Source organism: Paramormyrops kingsleyae, chromosome 4 (genome assembly GCF_048594095.1).
Source record: "Paramormyrops kingsleyae isolate MSU_618 chromosome 4, PKINGS_0.4, whole genome shotgun sequence".
In the NCBI taxonomy this organism is placed as follows: domain Eukaryota; kingdom Metazoa; phylum Chordata; class Actinopteri; order Osteoglossiformes; family Mormyridae; genus Paramormyrops; species Paramormyrops kingsleyae.
In genome coordinates, this window is record NC_132800.1 from 15005492 (window position 1) to 15020236 (window position 14745).

General features: G+C 47.4%; 1 protein-coding gene across 2 annotated transcripts in view; it reads left to right on the plus strand.

The window, feature by feature from the left end:
- Window positions 1-14745, plus strand: part of malrd1 (MAM and LDL receptor class A domain containing 1) — a 66682-nt gene that overhangs the window by 18379 nt on the left and 33558 nt on the right. For both annotated transcript variants that reach the window (XM_023818198.2, XM_023818199.2), the window contains exons 10-18: window positions 892-982; window positions 3475-3666; window positions 3966-4118; window positions 4884-4989; window positions 6607-6971; window positions 8034-8455; window positions 13372-13459; window positions 13793-13972; window positions 14051-14204. In XM_023818198.2, coding sequence (XP_023673966.2) covers window positions 892-982; window positions 3475-3666; window positions 3966-4118; window positions 4884-4989; window positions 6607-6971; window positions 8034-8455; window positions 13372-13459; window positions 13793-13972; window positions 14051-14204 — 1751 coding nt within the window. The remainder of the gene's footprint in view (window positions 1-891; window positions 983-3474; window positions 3667-3965; window positions 4119-4883; window positions 4990-6606; window positions 6972-8033; window positions 8456-13371; window positions 13460-13792; window positions 13973-14050; window positions 14205-14745) is intronic.

A 14745-nucleotide genomic window follows, 5' to 3' on the forward strand; every position in this document is an offset into this window, starting at 1 on the left:
GTTTTGAAACGTCCCATAGTGCAAGAGTGTGTATGTGCAGCCATATCGCTCTATGTACTGGACTGTTTAAGGTTTGTTTGCACTATGTTTACTTGGACTGTTTAAGGTTTGTCTGCACTGTTTACTTGGGCTGTTTAAGGTTTGTCTGCACTATGTTTACTTGGACTGTTTAAGGTTTGTCTGCACTGTTTACTTGTCTGCACTAAGTCTGCTGCCTTGCACTTTGTCTTGTTTTGCCATATATCAGTGTTTCTCATCCCAGTCCTTGGGGACCCCCAGACAGACCACGTTTCTGTTTCCTCCCAACTCCCAATCAAACCTGTACTAGATGTGGTTGAGTTTAAAATTTATTGAGTGGGCAGGAGGGGGGCGGTGGCATGGTGCAGATTAAATTGTGTTTCGTTCCAGCAGTTAAGTTCCCCTGATATAGTCAGTAGATTTATCTTTATATGAAGGACAATTGCACAGGACAATGGTACGGAATGGGAATGGTATGTTCTGAAAGGGGATGACTTTTCTCATTAATTCCTATGGGGGAGGGGGGCATCCACATGTAACCCTTGAAAACTCGAGCCCTGTATACCAAGTATTTCACCTTGCTTGTTTGGTTCTGATGTGCTGTATGGAACTGCCTGGGGATGCCTGAGGACCTGACTGAGAAACATGTTTCTTTGCACGTACTTTATGTACCTCGCTGCTGTAAGCACTAGAATTTACCCCAATGTATCAGTAAAGTTCAGCTTATGAGTAGAAGTCAGATGGATGGATGAATAGATGGATGGATGCCTCCATCATTTTTGTGGTCTTCCATTTGTAAACGACTCAATCCCTAGCATCACAGTTTGCACTGAAGGCTTCATCCTCGACGTGACCTCAGCTCTGCTCTCTCAGGTCGTCTTCGAGGGCAGAGTCACCGCCGAATCAGGCTCCGTGTCCCTGGACAGCGTCTGGCTCTCCGCCTGCGAGTCGGTGGGCAACGGAGGTGAGTGTCCCCCCGGTCCCCACTCAGAGAACTTCCCGCAAGGATGTTACCACATGTTTAAATGTAAAACAAGGACAATATGCAATTATCCTATAGACGCAGTGTCCTAAGTGTCCGGCGTAGCCGCGGTGTCCTAAGTGTCCGGCGTAGCCGCGGTGTCCTAAGTGTCCGGCGTAGCCGCGGTGTCCTAAGTTTCCGGCGTAGCCGCGGTGTCCTAAGTGCCCGGCGTAGCCGCAGTGTCCACAGCTGCGAGCGTGCCGTGGCATCTGTGAGAAACAGCCTAAAGACTCCAAGCTGATTGCCTCCATCTCCCCATAAGTGAAACAAATGGGCCTGTAAATTTGTATCGATTTTCTCATTTCGAGGGCAATTGTACAGACCCGTCGGGTTTCCTGTAAAGTACAGCACAAAGCTCTTGCGTTGATGTGCTGGAGGAAGCTGGTTCTCCGGCTGTAGACCACAGAGGATTGTGGGATTTTGGTGGTGCTGTGTCACTGTTGGAGCACTGCTGGGCACGATAGTGTTTACTTACAAAAAAACAAAAACAGTCAGAGAGCAAAATACTGTCACAACTGCTGGTGAGAGTTTCGTCTGTATTACTGTCAGTAGAAAAACACAGATTTTGAAACTAATTGTCTCATTGTCAAAGACTTCGTTTTGGAAAACTTTGGCCATAGTTACACAGAATAGATATTTAAATGTGTTGACACATTTGCATATATACATACAGGGACATAAACTTCATGTGATGTTCACTTAACTGGGGCTGATTGATTTGTTGTCATCGATACACCTGTCGTTTGCAGAGCCCTACCCACTGGACACTCTCCTGGCATAGGACTCAATGGCATGATAGGACCCTGTAGCCTAATGGATGAGGTGTAAGCCTCCAGTGCTGGGGGTGGTTGGTTTGAGTCCCTTCAGGATTATTTCCTTAACACCCAGCAAGAAAGATCTTTAATCAAGCAGGTGTCTGCTTCAGGGGATGGTGTGTGGCATACTGTGTATCAGAAGGTTGTAGGTTCAAATCTGTGATCAGTAAAATTATCGATCCTCGGAGCTGCGGGGTGGGCTGGGGTCTACAGACTCACTGCTGTAGTAGAGCGAAATTTTATTAAACATATATTTTCCTGTTAGAAGTTTTCAGCAGAAAAAAAATTATACGAGGACGATGGTAGATGAAATGTGGATTAAATAATGGCATGCAAATTGTGCTGAAGATGAAAGAAATGGTGCCATTAATCTCTCTCTGTGGTGAGGGGTTGGAAGAGATATAGTGGGTAGTTAGTGGAGGGGGCACCTAAGATATACAACTGGAATTGTGACTCTGTACTTTGATGCTGTGGCTCAGTGGATGGTGCAGTTGCCTCCACATACTCTGACTCCCACCACTGTGACTCCCCCCTGTGCCTCCTGCCACTGTGACTCCCACCACTGTGCCTCTCGCGACTGTGCCTCCCCCCACTGTGACTCCCCCCACTGTGCCTGACATGGGTGAATTGATCACTGTAAATTGCCCAAAGTTTTTTGTGTATGTGTGCCCTGTGTTGAACTGGCATCACATCTGCGGTGCCCCCTGACTCATGCCCAGTAACGGACTGGCATCCCGTCCAGAGTGTCCCCCTGCCTGGTGCCCTGTGATGGACTGGCATCCCGTCCACTGTGTCCCCCTGCCTCGTGCCCTGTGATGGACTGGCATCCCGTCCAGGGTGTCCCCTGCCTCGTGCCCTGTGATGGACTGGCATCCCGTCCAAGGTGTCCCCCTGCCTCGTGCCCTGTGATGGACTGGCATCCCATCCAAGGTGTCCCCCTGCCTCGTGCCCTGTGATGGACTGGCATCCCGTCCAAGGTGTCCCCCTGCCTCGTGCCCTGTGATGGACTGGCATCCCGTCCAAGGTGTCCCCCTGCCTCGTGCCCTGTGATGGGCTGGCATTCCGTCCACTGTGTCCCCCTGCCTCGTGCCCTGTGATGGACTGGCATCCCGCCCAGGGTGTCCCCCTGCCTCGTGCCCTGTGATGGACTGGCATCCCGTCCAGGGTGTCCCCCTGCCTCGTGCCCTGTGATGGGCTGGCATTCCGTCCACTGTGTCCCCCTGCCTCGTGCCCTGTGATGGACTGGCATCCCGTCCAGGGTGTCCCCCTGCCTCGTGCCCTGTGATGGACTGGCATCCCGTCCAGGGTGTCCCCCTGCCTCGTGCCCTGTGATGGACTGGCATCCCGTCCAGGGTGTCCCCCTGCCTCGTGTCCTTTGATGGACTGGCATCCCATCCAGGGTGTCCCCCTGCCTCGTGCCCTGTGATGGACTGGCATCCCGTCCAAGGTGTCCCCCTGCCTTATATCCTCTGCTGCCTGGGACAGGCTCCAGCCTGCTTCCCGCAGTCTTGTGCTGGACAGACAGTTGAATGATCGATGGGTAAGCAGGGTGATGATTGGGGGCCATTTTTGTCTATATGCAAGTGTTACACCTAAATTCCGTTCTTCTTCTTTTTCCAGAGGGCACTGGCTCCCCCCCACTCCTCCCTCCGCCCCCTTCTCCACCCCCACCCTTACCTCCTCCCTCATCCCCACCCCCTACGGCCTGTCCACCCAGGTCCTTTCGGTGCCACTCCGGGGATTGCATCAGTGATCGCTTTGTGTGTGACTTCACTGCCCACTGCCCGGGCGGAGAGGATGAAGCCAAGTGCCGTGAGTCGGGAGTGTGTATGTGTGTGTGTGTGTGTGTGTGTGTGGGGGGGGGGGGAGTGTCTGAGTGAGTGCCCCATAGACCCCATGTTATCCCGGGAAACACCTATTAACCCCAACTGGTCCCGAGTGCTGCTATTTCCAGGGGAATTAAGCTGCCCAAACTTTGGCCCTGGATGTATCTACACAGGAGTTCCCTGAGGTTTTGTGGGCCTGCTCCTTTCGTGATACTTGACGGCCTGACTTTGAGCTTAGGGTCTCCCTCCAGAGAGTCCAGCTCACTCCATCTGTCTCTGCTCCAGCCTCGTCCTGTGACTTCGAGTACGACTCCTGCGGCTGGTTTGAGTTTGCCCAGGGAGACGGGTTCGACTGGGTCAGGAGCACAGCTGCAGCCGTCCCCCCACCGTTCCAGGGCCTGGCCCCCCCACGGGACCACACCACTAACTCCACAGAAGGTGGGAGGGCTCATCTCCGCAGGGAAATGTTCATCTGACTGCTTTTCCTGTCTTTCGTATAGTTTTCTGTCTCCTTTATTAAGTAGATGCATAAAATAACTTCAGCATGTGACCATACTTAAAACCTTAAGTCTTTACAACCAGCTTCATTTAGATTACTTTGGTTGCCTCGTGCGGATAACCAAAGCAAGAGTTATTCGACGTAGCCGTCGTCTTCTCGCATTAGATAAACTTTGTGCTTTTTTAAATAACTGATATGTCATTAAAGAAAATACAATACAGCTTCTTCATTTTGTCAAATCACTACGTAATGCATTTCCTCTTTCCGGTAAAGAAGACTGTAAAAAGTCGCTGCGAGGGCAAGTCTGTCTCAAATCTTTCTTTTGACAGTTTCCTTCAGTTTAAGTGCATAGGGCGTGTTGTGAGGGTGACTCAGCGGGAGTGTGACTCGAAATGAAGGCGGAGTGTCCAGGGTATAGTTTGCGATTGGCCCCAGGTTTATGTGAGCTTTGACATCATTTACCAACCATTCATAGAGTTACACAGTAGGAGATCTTTTCTTGAGGCTTTTTGTATATTCTGTGGTACAATAAATAGTTGTCATTGCAAAAACAACACATATCTGGGGCTCTCAGAACCATACCCATAACTCCCTGTCACAATAAATGGCTTGGTTTGTAATTAAGCCTGAGGCAACACAGCCCTCGTTATTGTTCCTCCCCAGCTAACCTGTAGCTCTGTGCTCTTGCTGCCCCCTACCCGCAGGAGGATTCATGTTCCTCCTGAAGAACAGCAGCTGCCTTTCCCAGAAGGCTTTGCTCAGGGGTCCCAAGTACAGCCAGGCAGCCTCTGGATGCACAGTGACCTTCTGGTGAGAGAAAGTGCTGCTTGCATGATACTGATGTTCGGCTGCTGTTTCACCCTGATTCACCCTGGCTTTAACTGACTCTTTTATCCAAAGTGACTTACAGTAGAGGGAAGGGTTACAATATGGGTTCACTCCCATGACCCAGCTAACTGATGCTGCATGTAGCTCTGCAGGCTGGGTCTCTGTACCTGTCATCAGAAGGCTGCTGGTTCAAATCCCTGTGTGTGGCTCTGCAGGTTGGGCCTCTGTACTTGTAACTGTATGGTCACTGTTTCAAATGTGTTGACTAGACAAGCAATTTTACTGTTGGGACCTTAAGTAAGACCTTTAACCTCCAATTACTACAGGGACTGGCTGACCGTGCTTTCACAAAAAAAAAGACATGTAAGTGTAGCTTCAAATAAAATAAATAATTGTGAATGCTCCAGACAAGTGTTCTGACACACAAGTCGTTCCCTAGAGTTTTGTAAATGGAGGGAGGCATACCGCCTCCTTTTGGGCGACATAAACCCACACGCCCCCCGCTGCGGTGCGGGGATGAGCAGCTGTTCGGAAGCAGCAGGGAGGCTGGGAAGCGTGACAGCTTGTCTCTCGAGTCTGGCTGAAAGCATTTCAGTGACCATGTGAGAACGCTTCTCTGTTTTATTCTATTTAGAGGGAGCTGTTTAGAAACAGCATTTTTTTTAAATTTGATTATTTGCATCGTCTTTCATTAAGCATGGAGTTACGAAGTCAAATCCCTGTTTTAAGTTGTAGTTGTATAGTTTTTCATTAAATGTTAGAATTTCATTAATAAGTGAATCTAAGTTTCCTATGGTTGTATGCTCAGACTCAGGGCTTCATGAAAATAGGCTGGTGTGTAGGTCCAGGGATTAAGGGTCTGTGGCCATGTTCAGAAGGTTGTGGGTTCCTGTGCCTTGCAGAGTAAATCACCATTAGGCTATTGAGCAAGGCCCTTAACCCCAGCTGCTTCAGGGACTGGCTGACCCTGCACTCTGACCCCAAGAAATTGGATAAAAGGCATCTGCTAAATAAATAAAATGACTTGGACTCAAACTTGTAAGCTCCTGTCTCCAGTCGTCAAGTGATGCTTTGATAACAGGGCTTATTTTTGGGCCCGGTCTTCTAAAAGATCATGAAAGGTAGAGCTCTAAATGAAGCCGAACATTGGTTTTGTCTGTGACGTGGCAATCGATTACAGTATCAAAAGCAGCCTCAGAAGCACTTCTGAAGTCAGTTGCTTGACATGCCGCTAACTTTTTATCTGAAGACCAGTTCCCTTCAGAAGCAATTGATTTTATGTCTATGTACAGCTGCATTTAGATTGCTGGCAGTTCAGGTTTACTAGATGCTGTCATTCTCTCTCGTGTATGTGGTGGGTTTTTAATATCGGCTAGTAGTGGAAGTAAGTAAAGGACCGCCACACAGTCTTGTCAAGTGCCTTGGGGCAACTCTATTGTGAAAGGCACTCTATAAAAATAAATTGAATTTATTTGAAGTACGAAGGGAGGATGTCATAGTTACATTAGCTGTGTGAACCAAGATGGCCGCCACCTGTGACAGAGTCCTTGAGCCAAGATGGCTGTCACCTTTGAGAGTGTACATTTTAATTCCCTGTAGGCACTACAACGCAGGGCGCTCTGTGGGGGCAGCGGACATGTACCTGCGCATTGACGGCATGGACAACATCACAGTGGTGTGGAGGACTCTGTACGACCAGGGCAGGGAGTGGCACCCAGTCACAGTGCAGCTGGGCCGCCTCACACACCCATTCCAGTTTTCCCTGGCCAAGGTCAGCCTGGCTGTTTACGAAGGCATCTCCGCCCTGGACGACATTGTCTTTCACAACTGCTCCCTGCCGCCTCCAGTGGTCCATTGCCCTAGCAACCGCTTCCACTGTGCCCGCAGTCTGGCCTGCATTGACCATCTACTGCTGTGTGACCTCATCGACGACTGTGGTGATGGCTCTGATGAGGAAGGCTGCTGTGAGTGGTCACCCTCGACAATGGGCGCGGTGATGTTCAGATAAGACCTGCAGGGAACATAGTAGTTAAGGATTCAGGTTTGTGATCCATACTGCTTGATAAAGTTGAGGACTGCTGTTGAACATTTGGAAACAGTTACATCTGATCTCCAGAAAAATAAAGAGCTGTACAAAGATCCAGGCTTCAGTCTCAAAGAGTACCCATCCTCGCACCTCAATAGGAAATTAAAGATTTTACTGCCTAGCAGACACTGCTTTGCAAATTCATTCTGCCAGCCTGGGGTTTTCATGTATTATCATTGCATACTGACAGGTTTCCCGGGAGGAAATCAGCTTAAGAATTATGTTCAGCAGTCAGCTGCCCTTCCAGGAGGCACCTTGCTAATGACCGTCACACACATGCACACATTCCCCTCCCCCACCTTTGTGTTCTGCATTTCATGTTCTTTTTCTCATACTCTTCTCACAGTGATCACCACCCCTTCTCCTCTTTACCTTCTCCTATTGATGATGCTCTCCTGCCTCTTCTCCTCTTCATCTTCTCCTCTGAATGTACTCCCCCCTTCTCCTACTTACCTTCTCCTCCCTTATGTTCTCCTCCCCTATTCTCCTCTTCTTCTTGTCTTGATATTCTTCTCTCCTTGCCCCTAGTCACCTTCTTCTCTTCACCTTCTATTCTTGATGTTCTACTCCCTCTTCTCCTCTTCACCTTCTAATCTTGATGTCTCCCCCTTCCTCCTCTTTACCTTCTTCTCTTTATATTCTCCTTCCCTTTACATTGTTTATCTCCTCTTGATGTTCTCCTTCTCTTCTTCACCTTCTCCTCTTGATGTTCTCCTCCCCCTTTTCCTCTTCACCTTCTCCTCTCGAAGTTCTCCTCCCTTTCTCCTCTTCACCTTCTCCTCTCGATGTTCTCCTCCCCTCTTCCTCTTCACCTTCTCCTCTAAATGTTCTTTTCCCCCTCTTCCTCTTCACTCTGTCTTCCTCGCCCTCTACCCCAGTGTCGTCCTCATCGTATCACCCGCCTCTCTCTGTCCTCTAATGCTTCTCCTTACACTCTCAGCTCCAGACCTGCAGTGCAGCTTTGAGAATGGTCTGTGTAGCTGGACTCAGATGACCGAGGAGGACGTCTTTGACTGGACCCGCATCCAGGGCCCCACGCCCACGCCAAACACGGGCCCCTGGAAGGACCACACCCTTGGCCACGTCAATGGGCACTACCTGTTCATTGAGGCCTCCAGCCCTCAGGAGTTTATGGACACAGCAGTGCTGGTGAGCCGCATCTTCCAGGCGAGCTCCACCGGCGTCCGGCCCTGCATTTTCCGCTTCAGCTACCACATGTATGGCCAGCACGTCTTCCGCCTGGCAGTGTACCTGCGCACGGTGGCCAGTGGGCGGGGCCAGCAGCTGTGGGCACGCTTTGGTGACCTAGGGAACCTTTGGCACCAGGAAGCACTCACATTAATCAGCACCCAGCCGTTCCAGGTAAGACTGAGAAATCAAACACTTATAAAACACTTTACCGGAATGTTAAGTTCAAGCCCGGCAATGAAGGTGGATTGTTGGTTATCTTAACGCAATTGCAGGGGCCTTAAACTCAAGTTACCTGGGGGCCATTTGTATGAAGGCCTTCAAAAGTTTCAAATGTCAAGGTTTCAAGGAACACTGTGAAATTCTTGTGTCTCAGTTGCAGGGAAGATTACAGGGGGCATGGGGGGACAAATATGACAGCAGTGCAATAAGGGACTAGGCAGCACTGCAATACAGGACAAAGCAGCAGTGCGATAAGGGACAAGACCACAGTGCTTTAAGGGACTAGGCAGCACTGCAATACAGGACAAAGCAGCAGTGCGATAAGGGACAAGACCACAGTGCTTTAAGGGACTAGGCAGCACTGCAGTACAGGACAAAGCAGCAGTGTGATAAGGGACAAGACAGTGCAAGACAAAAGAGAGTGCAGTATAGGAATTTTAGTCGCCCTAAGGCACATGACACGGGTGTGCCACAATCCATTATTACGCCATGTATATAAAATGGTACATGAAATAGGGGGCTACTTGGGCTATTTTATGAGCCAGTAGAAAAGCGCAACAGAAGAGAAAACAGTGTAATGTCTATATTCCGCTAATCTGTAAGAAAACCAAGGCATAATTACAAGATGGAAAACTAAAGATCTAATAATAAATTAAAAACATGAAACAGGGCGTATAAAACCCTTAGTGTGTGTCTGTGTGTCTCTGTGTGAGGGTCTGTGTGTCTGTGCGTGTGTGTGTCTGTGGCTCTGTATGTGTCTATGTCTGTGCGTGTGTGTTGGTGTGTGTATGTGTCGGTGTCTGTGCGTGTGTGTTGGTGTGTGTGTGGGTCGGTGTCTGTGCGTGTGTGTTGGTGTGTGTGTGGGTCGGTGTCTGTGTGTCTGTGTGTGTACACATTCTTACATCATGTAACGCCCGATAGCCATGTCTGATCATACTTGCATACGAGATCCATAGTAAATTATATACATTGACTGAGAGGCGCTTGTAAGCAGACACAGTAAGGCGTTAGCGTGTATTGCTTAGTGCTACAGGTGCAGGAAAATAGGCAGCGCTGCTAACCTAATAATGACTATATCCAACTTGTAATGCAGTATGCACACAGTAATATATATGTGATGGACAGCTACCATATCAAGATACGCCCAAATACGGTCTCAAATAAGAACTCAAGCTGACACAGAATTATAAGGCAAGTGTGTATTTTACTTGTATCCTCTCTTCAGACTAATAAAATAGAGCATGCTCAGTATTTGGCCTGAGTACTTTCTGCAGAATTAGGCAAATTGTTATTACTATTAAAATGAGCCAAGAAGACCTTACAGAGAGTGAAAAAAGAAAATAGTAAAATACCTGTCAGAGGGATGCAAAAGAATGGAAACTGACAAACTTTTAAAATGTGATCACTGTACAATCAAATGTTTTGTGGCCAGCATCCAAAGAGAGCGGATGAAGTATGTAAAGAAGATGTAAATTTGCACCAGATTAAGTGGGACTCTTCCAGAAACACTTTAGCATAAAGTTTTCAGAACTGCAATCTGAATAGATTCTCTAGTACTAGGTGCAGTGTGCTATGTGACATCGCTATGGTTACAAAGCCTTAAATGCAACCTCCACTCCACAAGGCACACAAGCTCAAATGATAGGCCTGGGAATTAACACATCAAAGCGTTCAATAAATTGGCTGCCCAAGAAAGCCTTGAAAGGTGATCTAATGATGACCTGGCCCCCTTCATTGTCTGACTTACACTGCCTTCCATTTACTTCGGAGGTCAGAACTCGGAACTGGGAATGACGTCACACACGAGTTAACAGCGTTCCAGTACAACAAGTCGGAAAGCCATTTAGCAGTACCAGGAACACATTTCAAAAAGTAAGATTTCTTGTCAGATTTAATTTACTCCACTTTAAATGGCCTTTATCTTTGTCCACTTAAATTTAGCCCAGACCACCTTAGATCTGACAAGTTGGTCCTTCTTTTCAAGATGGCGGCGAGTCTAGATTCTGCGGCTCTGTGCTCTCTTATCTCTTATCTTAAGGGAGAAATCCTTCTTAATGAAACATGCCCCAGTGCTAGCTTGGTTAATTGTTAGCCATCGTTAGCAATATCAGTGGATAACAACACATTAGGCGGTATTTTACGTAGCTACATGTTCACAGATAGCGGTTGGACAGTACTGTGTGTACAACTGATTTAATGAGTCACAAATAATACGTAAGTGCTGATAAACAGTATAAAACTACAGCTTTAACTTCTGTTGATAAAGGGCGTGGCCATCTTAGATTCTGATGTTTGGATTGTGTCGATTCCCCCGAGTTCACAATTCAGAATTTGTACTGCGGGGGGGCTCCAGTGGAAATTTCCAACTAGATACTCGGAATTTCTGAGTTACAAGTTCAGATGGAACACAGCATTACACCCTATTGAGAACCACTTGGTCTTACTTAGGTGTGAGATTTGCCAAGATAGCAATCAGTACACCTCTCAGAGCAGCTCCTAGGAGGCTGTCCTTGCTGCTTCAGCTGATAATATAAATTGTGATCAAATCAAAAACTTGACGGGTTCAATAGATAATAGGTTCATGATGGTCATAGAGTAGAATGGTGGCATTAAACTTGATAAAGTGGACTATATAGAATGGCTGATAGTTAATTATTCTTTATATAGATTCAATAAGCAAAACTGCTTTAAATATTTTTAATTATCCTTTCTGTGAAGCGAGACAAATCCACTTACTTTCTTATTGCCTGATAATTTGGCAAACTTCTTTTACCTTTGTTTGTGACAGACTACTGTAAGTATTTTCTCCCTATATAATAGTAATACCTTAACTTGTATCACTTTGCCTACGTTTTGCTGAAAATTATCACCAAGAATATCACCTGCCAAATAATTCCGTATGTGGTTTACATGTAAAACATACATCTGATATCAGCTTATAAACACTTCATTTCAATTAAGTGATTTTGGTCACAGGCATAAATATATGTTTAAATAAAAATATTTATATATAATGTTTATACAGGTTACTGTTTATGAGACCTCTGGATGTGCTGGGACACCTACTGTCATAAGATTGAGGCTCATTCTGTCAACGATGGTGACACATGGCGGTAATTAGTACACTGCCTGGCCAAAAAAAAATCACAGTTTGAATTTAAATTAGCAAGTACTTAAGAGCCAATGATTGGATCATTATTACAGCTCAGTAACGTTATGCGGCAATAAAGTAAAGTCAGCTGAGTACCTGAATCTACTGAATGGCCTGGTTATCCCATCAACGGATCTAGTCTTTCCAAATGGCATGGGCATATTCCAGGGCAATAATGCCAAGATTCATCTGGCTAGAATTGTCAATGAGTGGTCCATGCAGCATGAGGACTCATTTACACATGTGGATTGGCCACCACAGAGTCTTGACCTTAACCTCATTGAAGGTCTTTGGGATGTGCTGAAGAAAACTTTACAGAGTGGTTCAACTAACATATCATCAATGCCACAAGAAATTAATGCAAATCTGGATGAAGAAAAATGTTGAGATGTTGCATAAGCACGTGAAAACAATGCACTGATGAATGTGCACCATTTTTTAGGGGTTTTTTTTGGCCAGAGAGTGTATTTGTTAATTAATATTTGCAGTATAATAAGTGTGATGGGCCCAGCAATGATGGAAACAGTATTGTCAGGGACAACAGTGGTTTGCAGATTTCCTGCCGCAGCTGGAATGCTTCCCTTGCATTCACTGCATCGTCAAACCTGGGTAATGTTTGAGCGTTTGTCGTGGTGACAAAAGTTGATGTTGTAACAGGAAGCGGGAAGTATTTACTTCAATGAGCGGTGATTTAAGACTTGAAGAGGGGGAATGTAACAACTCAGATGGATCCATCAATCAATGCACATCCAAACAGCCTGTACCACAAATGGAGCCACTCACATTGCCCATTAATGTACGTTTAATGACTCATAATTAGGTCCATTACCCCAAGCTATGCTAACGAATCGATTCTTCATCATTTCCAAGAACATCAACGGTGCTGCGCTTCTTTAAGGCTGGATTTAGTGTTTTGAGGACCTTAAAAATGGAGGGATACTTTAAAAATCTCTATAAAACCATGACGTCCCCGTATGCCGTTTTGCCGTCTGTCTGGTTAGCTTTCGTTAAATCCAGCAGAGCTCCTGTCGACGCCGAAGATCTGTTCGTCGAGCGTGGGGAGCATGTTCAGATTAGAATGGCCCGAACCCATCTGTCATTCCTCTCGCCATCAATATCTGAAGCCTGAAAATAAGCATGCAATTAAGCCTTAAGCAGTAAGTCAGTATCCTGAAGCTGGAGGGGCTGTGGTAACCACATACATGCAGAGTTCATCTCCGGGCACGGTGCCGTGGGTGGCATGTGCTCCTGGCCAGGTGGCACGGCCATTAAGCCGTGTGAAATTGGAAAGTGCCATAGACTGGGCTCTTTGCGGTCAATGATTAGCATGTTGGTCATCAGGGCCGACACTAGCACCTGGTTTCTCAAACGCAAGCCAACTGGAGGTGCTGGTCCCATCCGGGGGGAAAAAATAGGATATTTAGCATCAATTTTCCCTCGTCTTGGCTGTTGCTAGGCAACAGATGACAAGAAGACGACAGTATTTATTCTCTCATCGGTTCCATCAGCTGGGACTATGTCTTGACACAGTTGAGGCTGAGGACCGTCCCTAAATCATTTGCTAATCTAAGCCACTTTCAGTAGCCTACCGTAATATCGCCACAGTGCATACCAGATATTGGTGCACTTCTTTGGCTTTGATATCTATCTAAGATATCAGTCGCTGGCTTCTCCTTCCAGGTCAAACTTGGCAATGTTGTCTGGTCTCTGCTCACAGATCTTGGTGGAGGGCACAGTGGGGGATGACTTCACAGGAGACATCGCCATCGATGATCTGTCCTTCCTAGACTGCATCCCTCATGATGGTAACCCCACTTCCTCCTCACCTAACTCACCGTGTCATCAGAGAACACTGACATAGCGCAGGTCATCCACCCTACGGAATGCTAATCACACCTTATTGCTAGTGTAGTGTTATGGTAATACATATGAGATTCATAGAGGAAATCTATATCCTTTTTTATGTCAAAATCAGCTGTGAGCAATTTCAGCCACACATTTACAGTACATCTTGCACCACTTCATGTCTTCTTGACATTCTGTAGCATTTTAGCTGTATGTTTACAGTAGATTTTGAACCACTTCCTGCCTCCGACGTTATGTAGTCGATGCCCACCCCCTCTCATTCGTGTGTTCAGGGGATCTCCCCATGCCAGGATCCACGACTCCCCCGGGAATCACCATCTCACCGACGGGCACAGGAGGCACTTGTGCGGACGGGCAGCTGGTGTGTGGCAGCACGGGGGAGTGCATCAGCCTGGCCCATCGCTGCGACTTCCACCGGGACTGTGACGACGGCACGGATGAGCAGGACTGTGGTGAGCGTCCAGCCCCCCCTCCTCTGAGATGTTTTTAAGCTTGGCTCTCCTGCTGAAGACTCCCCTCGACCCCGACAGTGGCGGAGACTTGCGATTTCGAGCCGGGCGGCCGCTGCGGCTGGTACCAGGACGTGGCTGACGTCTCTCCACACATCTTCCGCTGGATCCATGGACAGGGCCGGTCCATCCACTATGGCGAGGAGACCCACCGGCCCGCTAAAGACCACACCCAGTAAGCGCCCTGCCTTCTTTGGGCCATCCAGTGCTCCTGCAAGGAAAACCAGCACCTCTTTCCATCATGTGGGGCCAATTGTTAGTCTTTCCATTTTTGTTCCCATGGTGACACTGTAATCAACCCCTTTCCCTTCCCTCCAGTGGCTGGTGTTAACCCAGCTTATTCAAGGCTGTTGTTGACTGTGACCCCTGCCCTGTAAAATGAAACATTACATTACATTGCATTACAGCAGCTCTGAGAGTGAGATCTTCCTACAGATTATAGCTGGTCTATCCTTAAACCTCGTTTCCAATGCTAATGGAACCTCTGGGTTATTTGCATTGTTTACTACATGGACCATAAGCTTTGGGGTAGTGTTGTCCATAGCCAATAGGAAGTTTTCAGTGGCAAATCTCATTTGTCGTTTGGCCCCTTTTGGCACATGTCTGATCCGCAAGTACTGTAGGTGTGCTGCGTTTCCAGGCTTACTGGTATGAGGCCAGCCTCACGTAGCACCCCTACGTACACTGATGATTATGAGGAAGCTACCCTGCGTTTT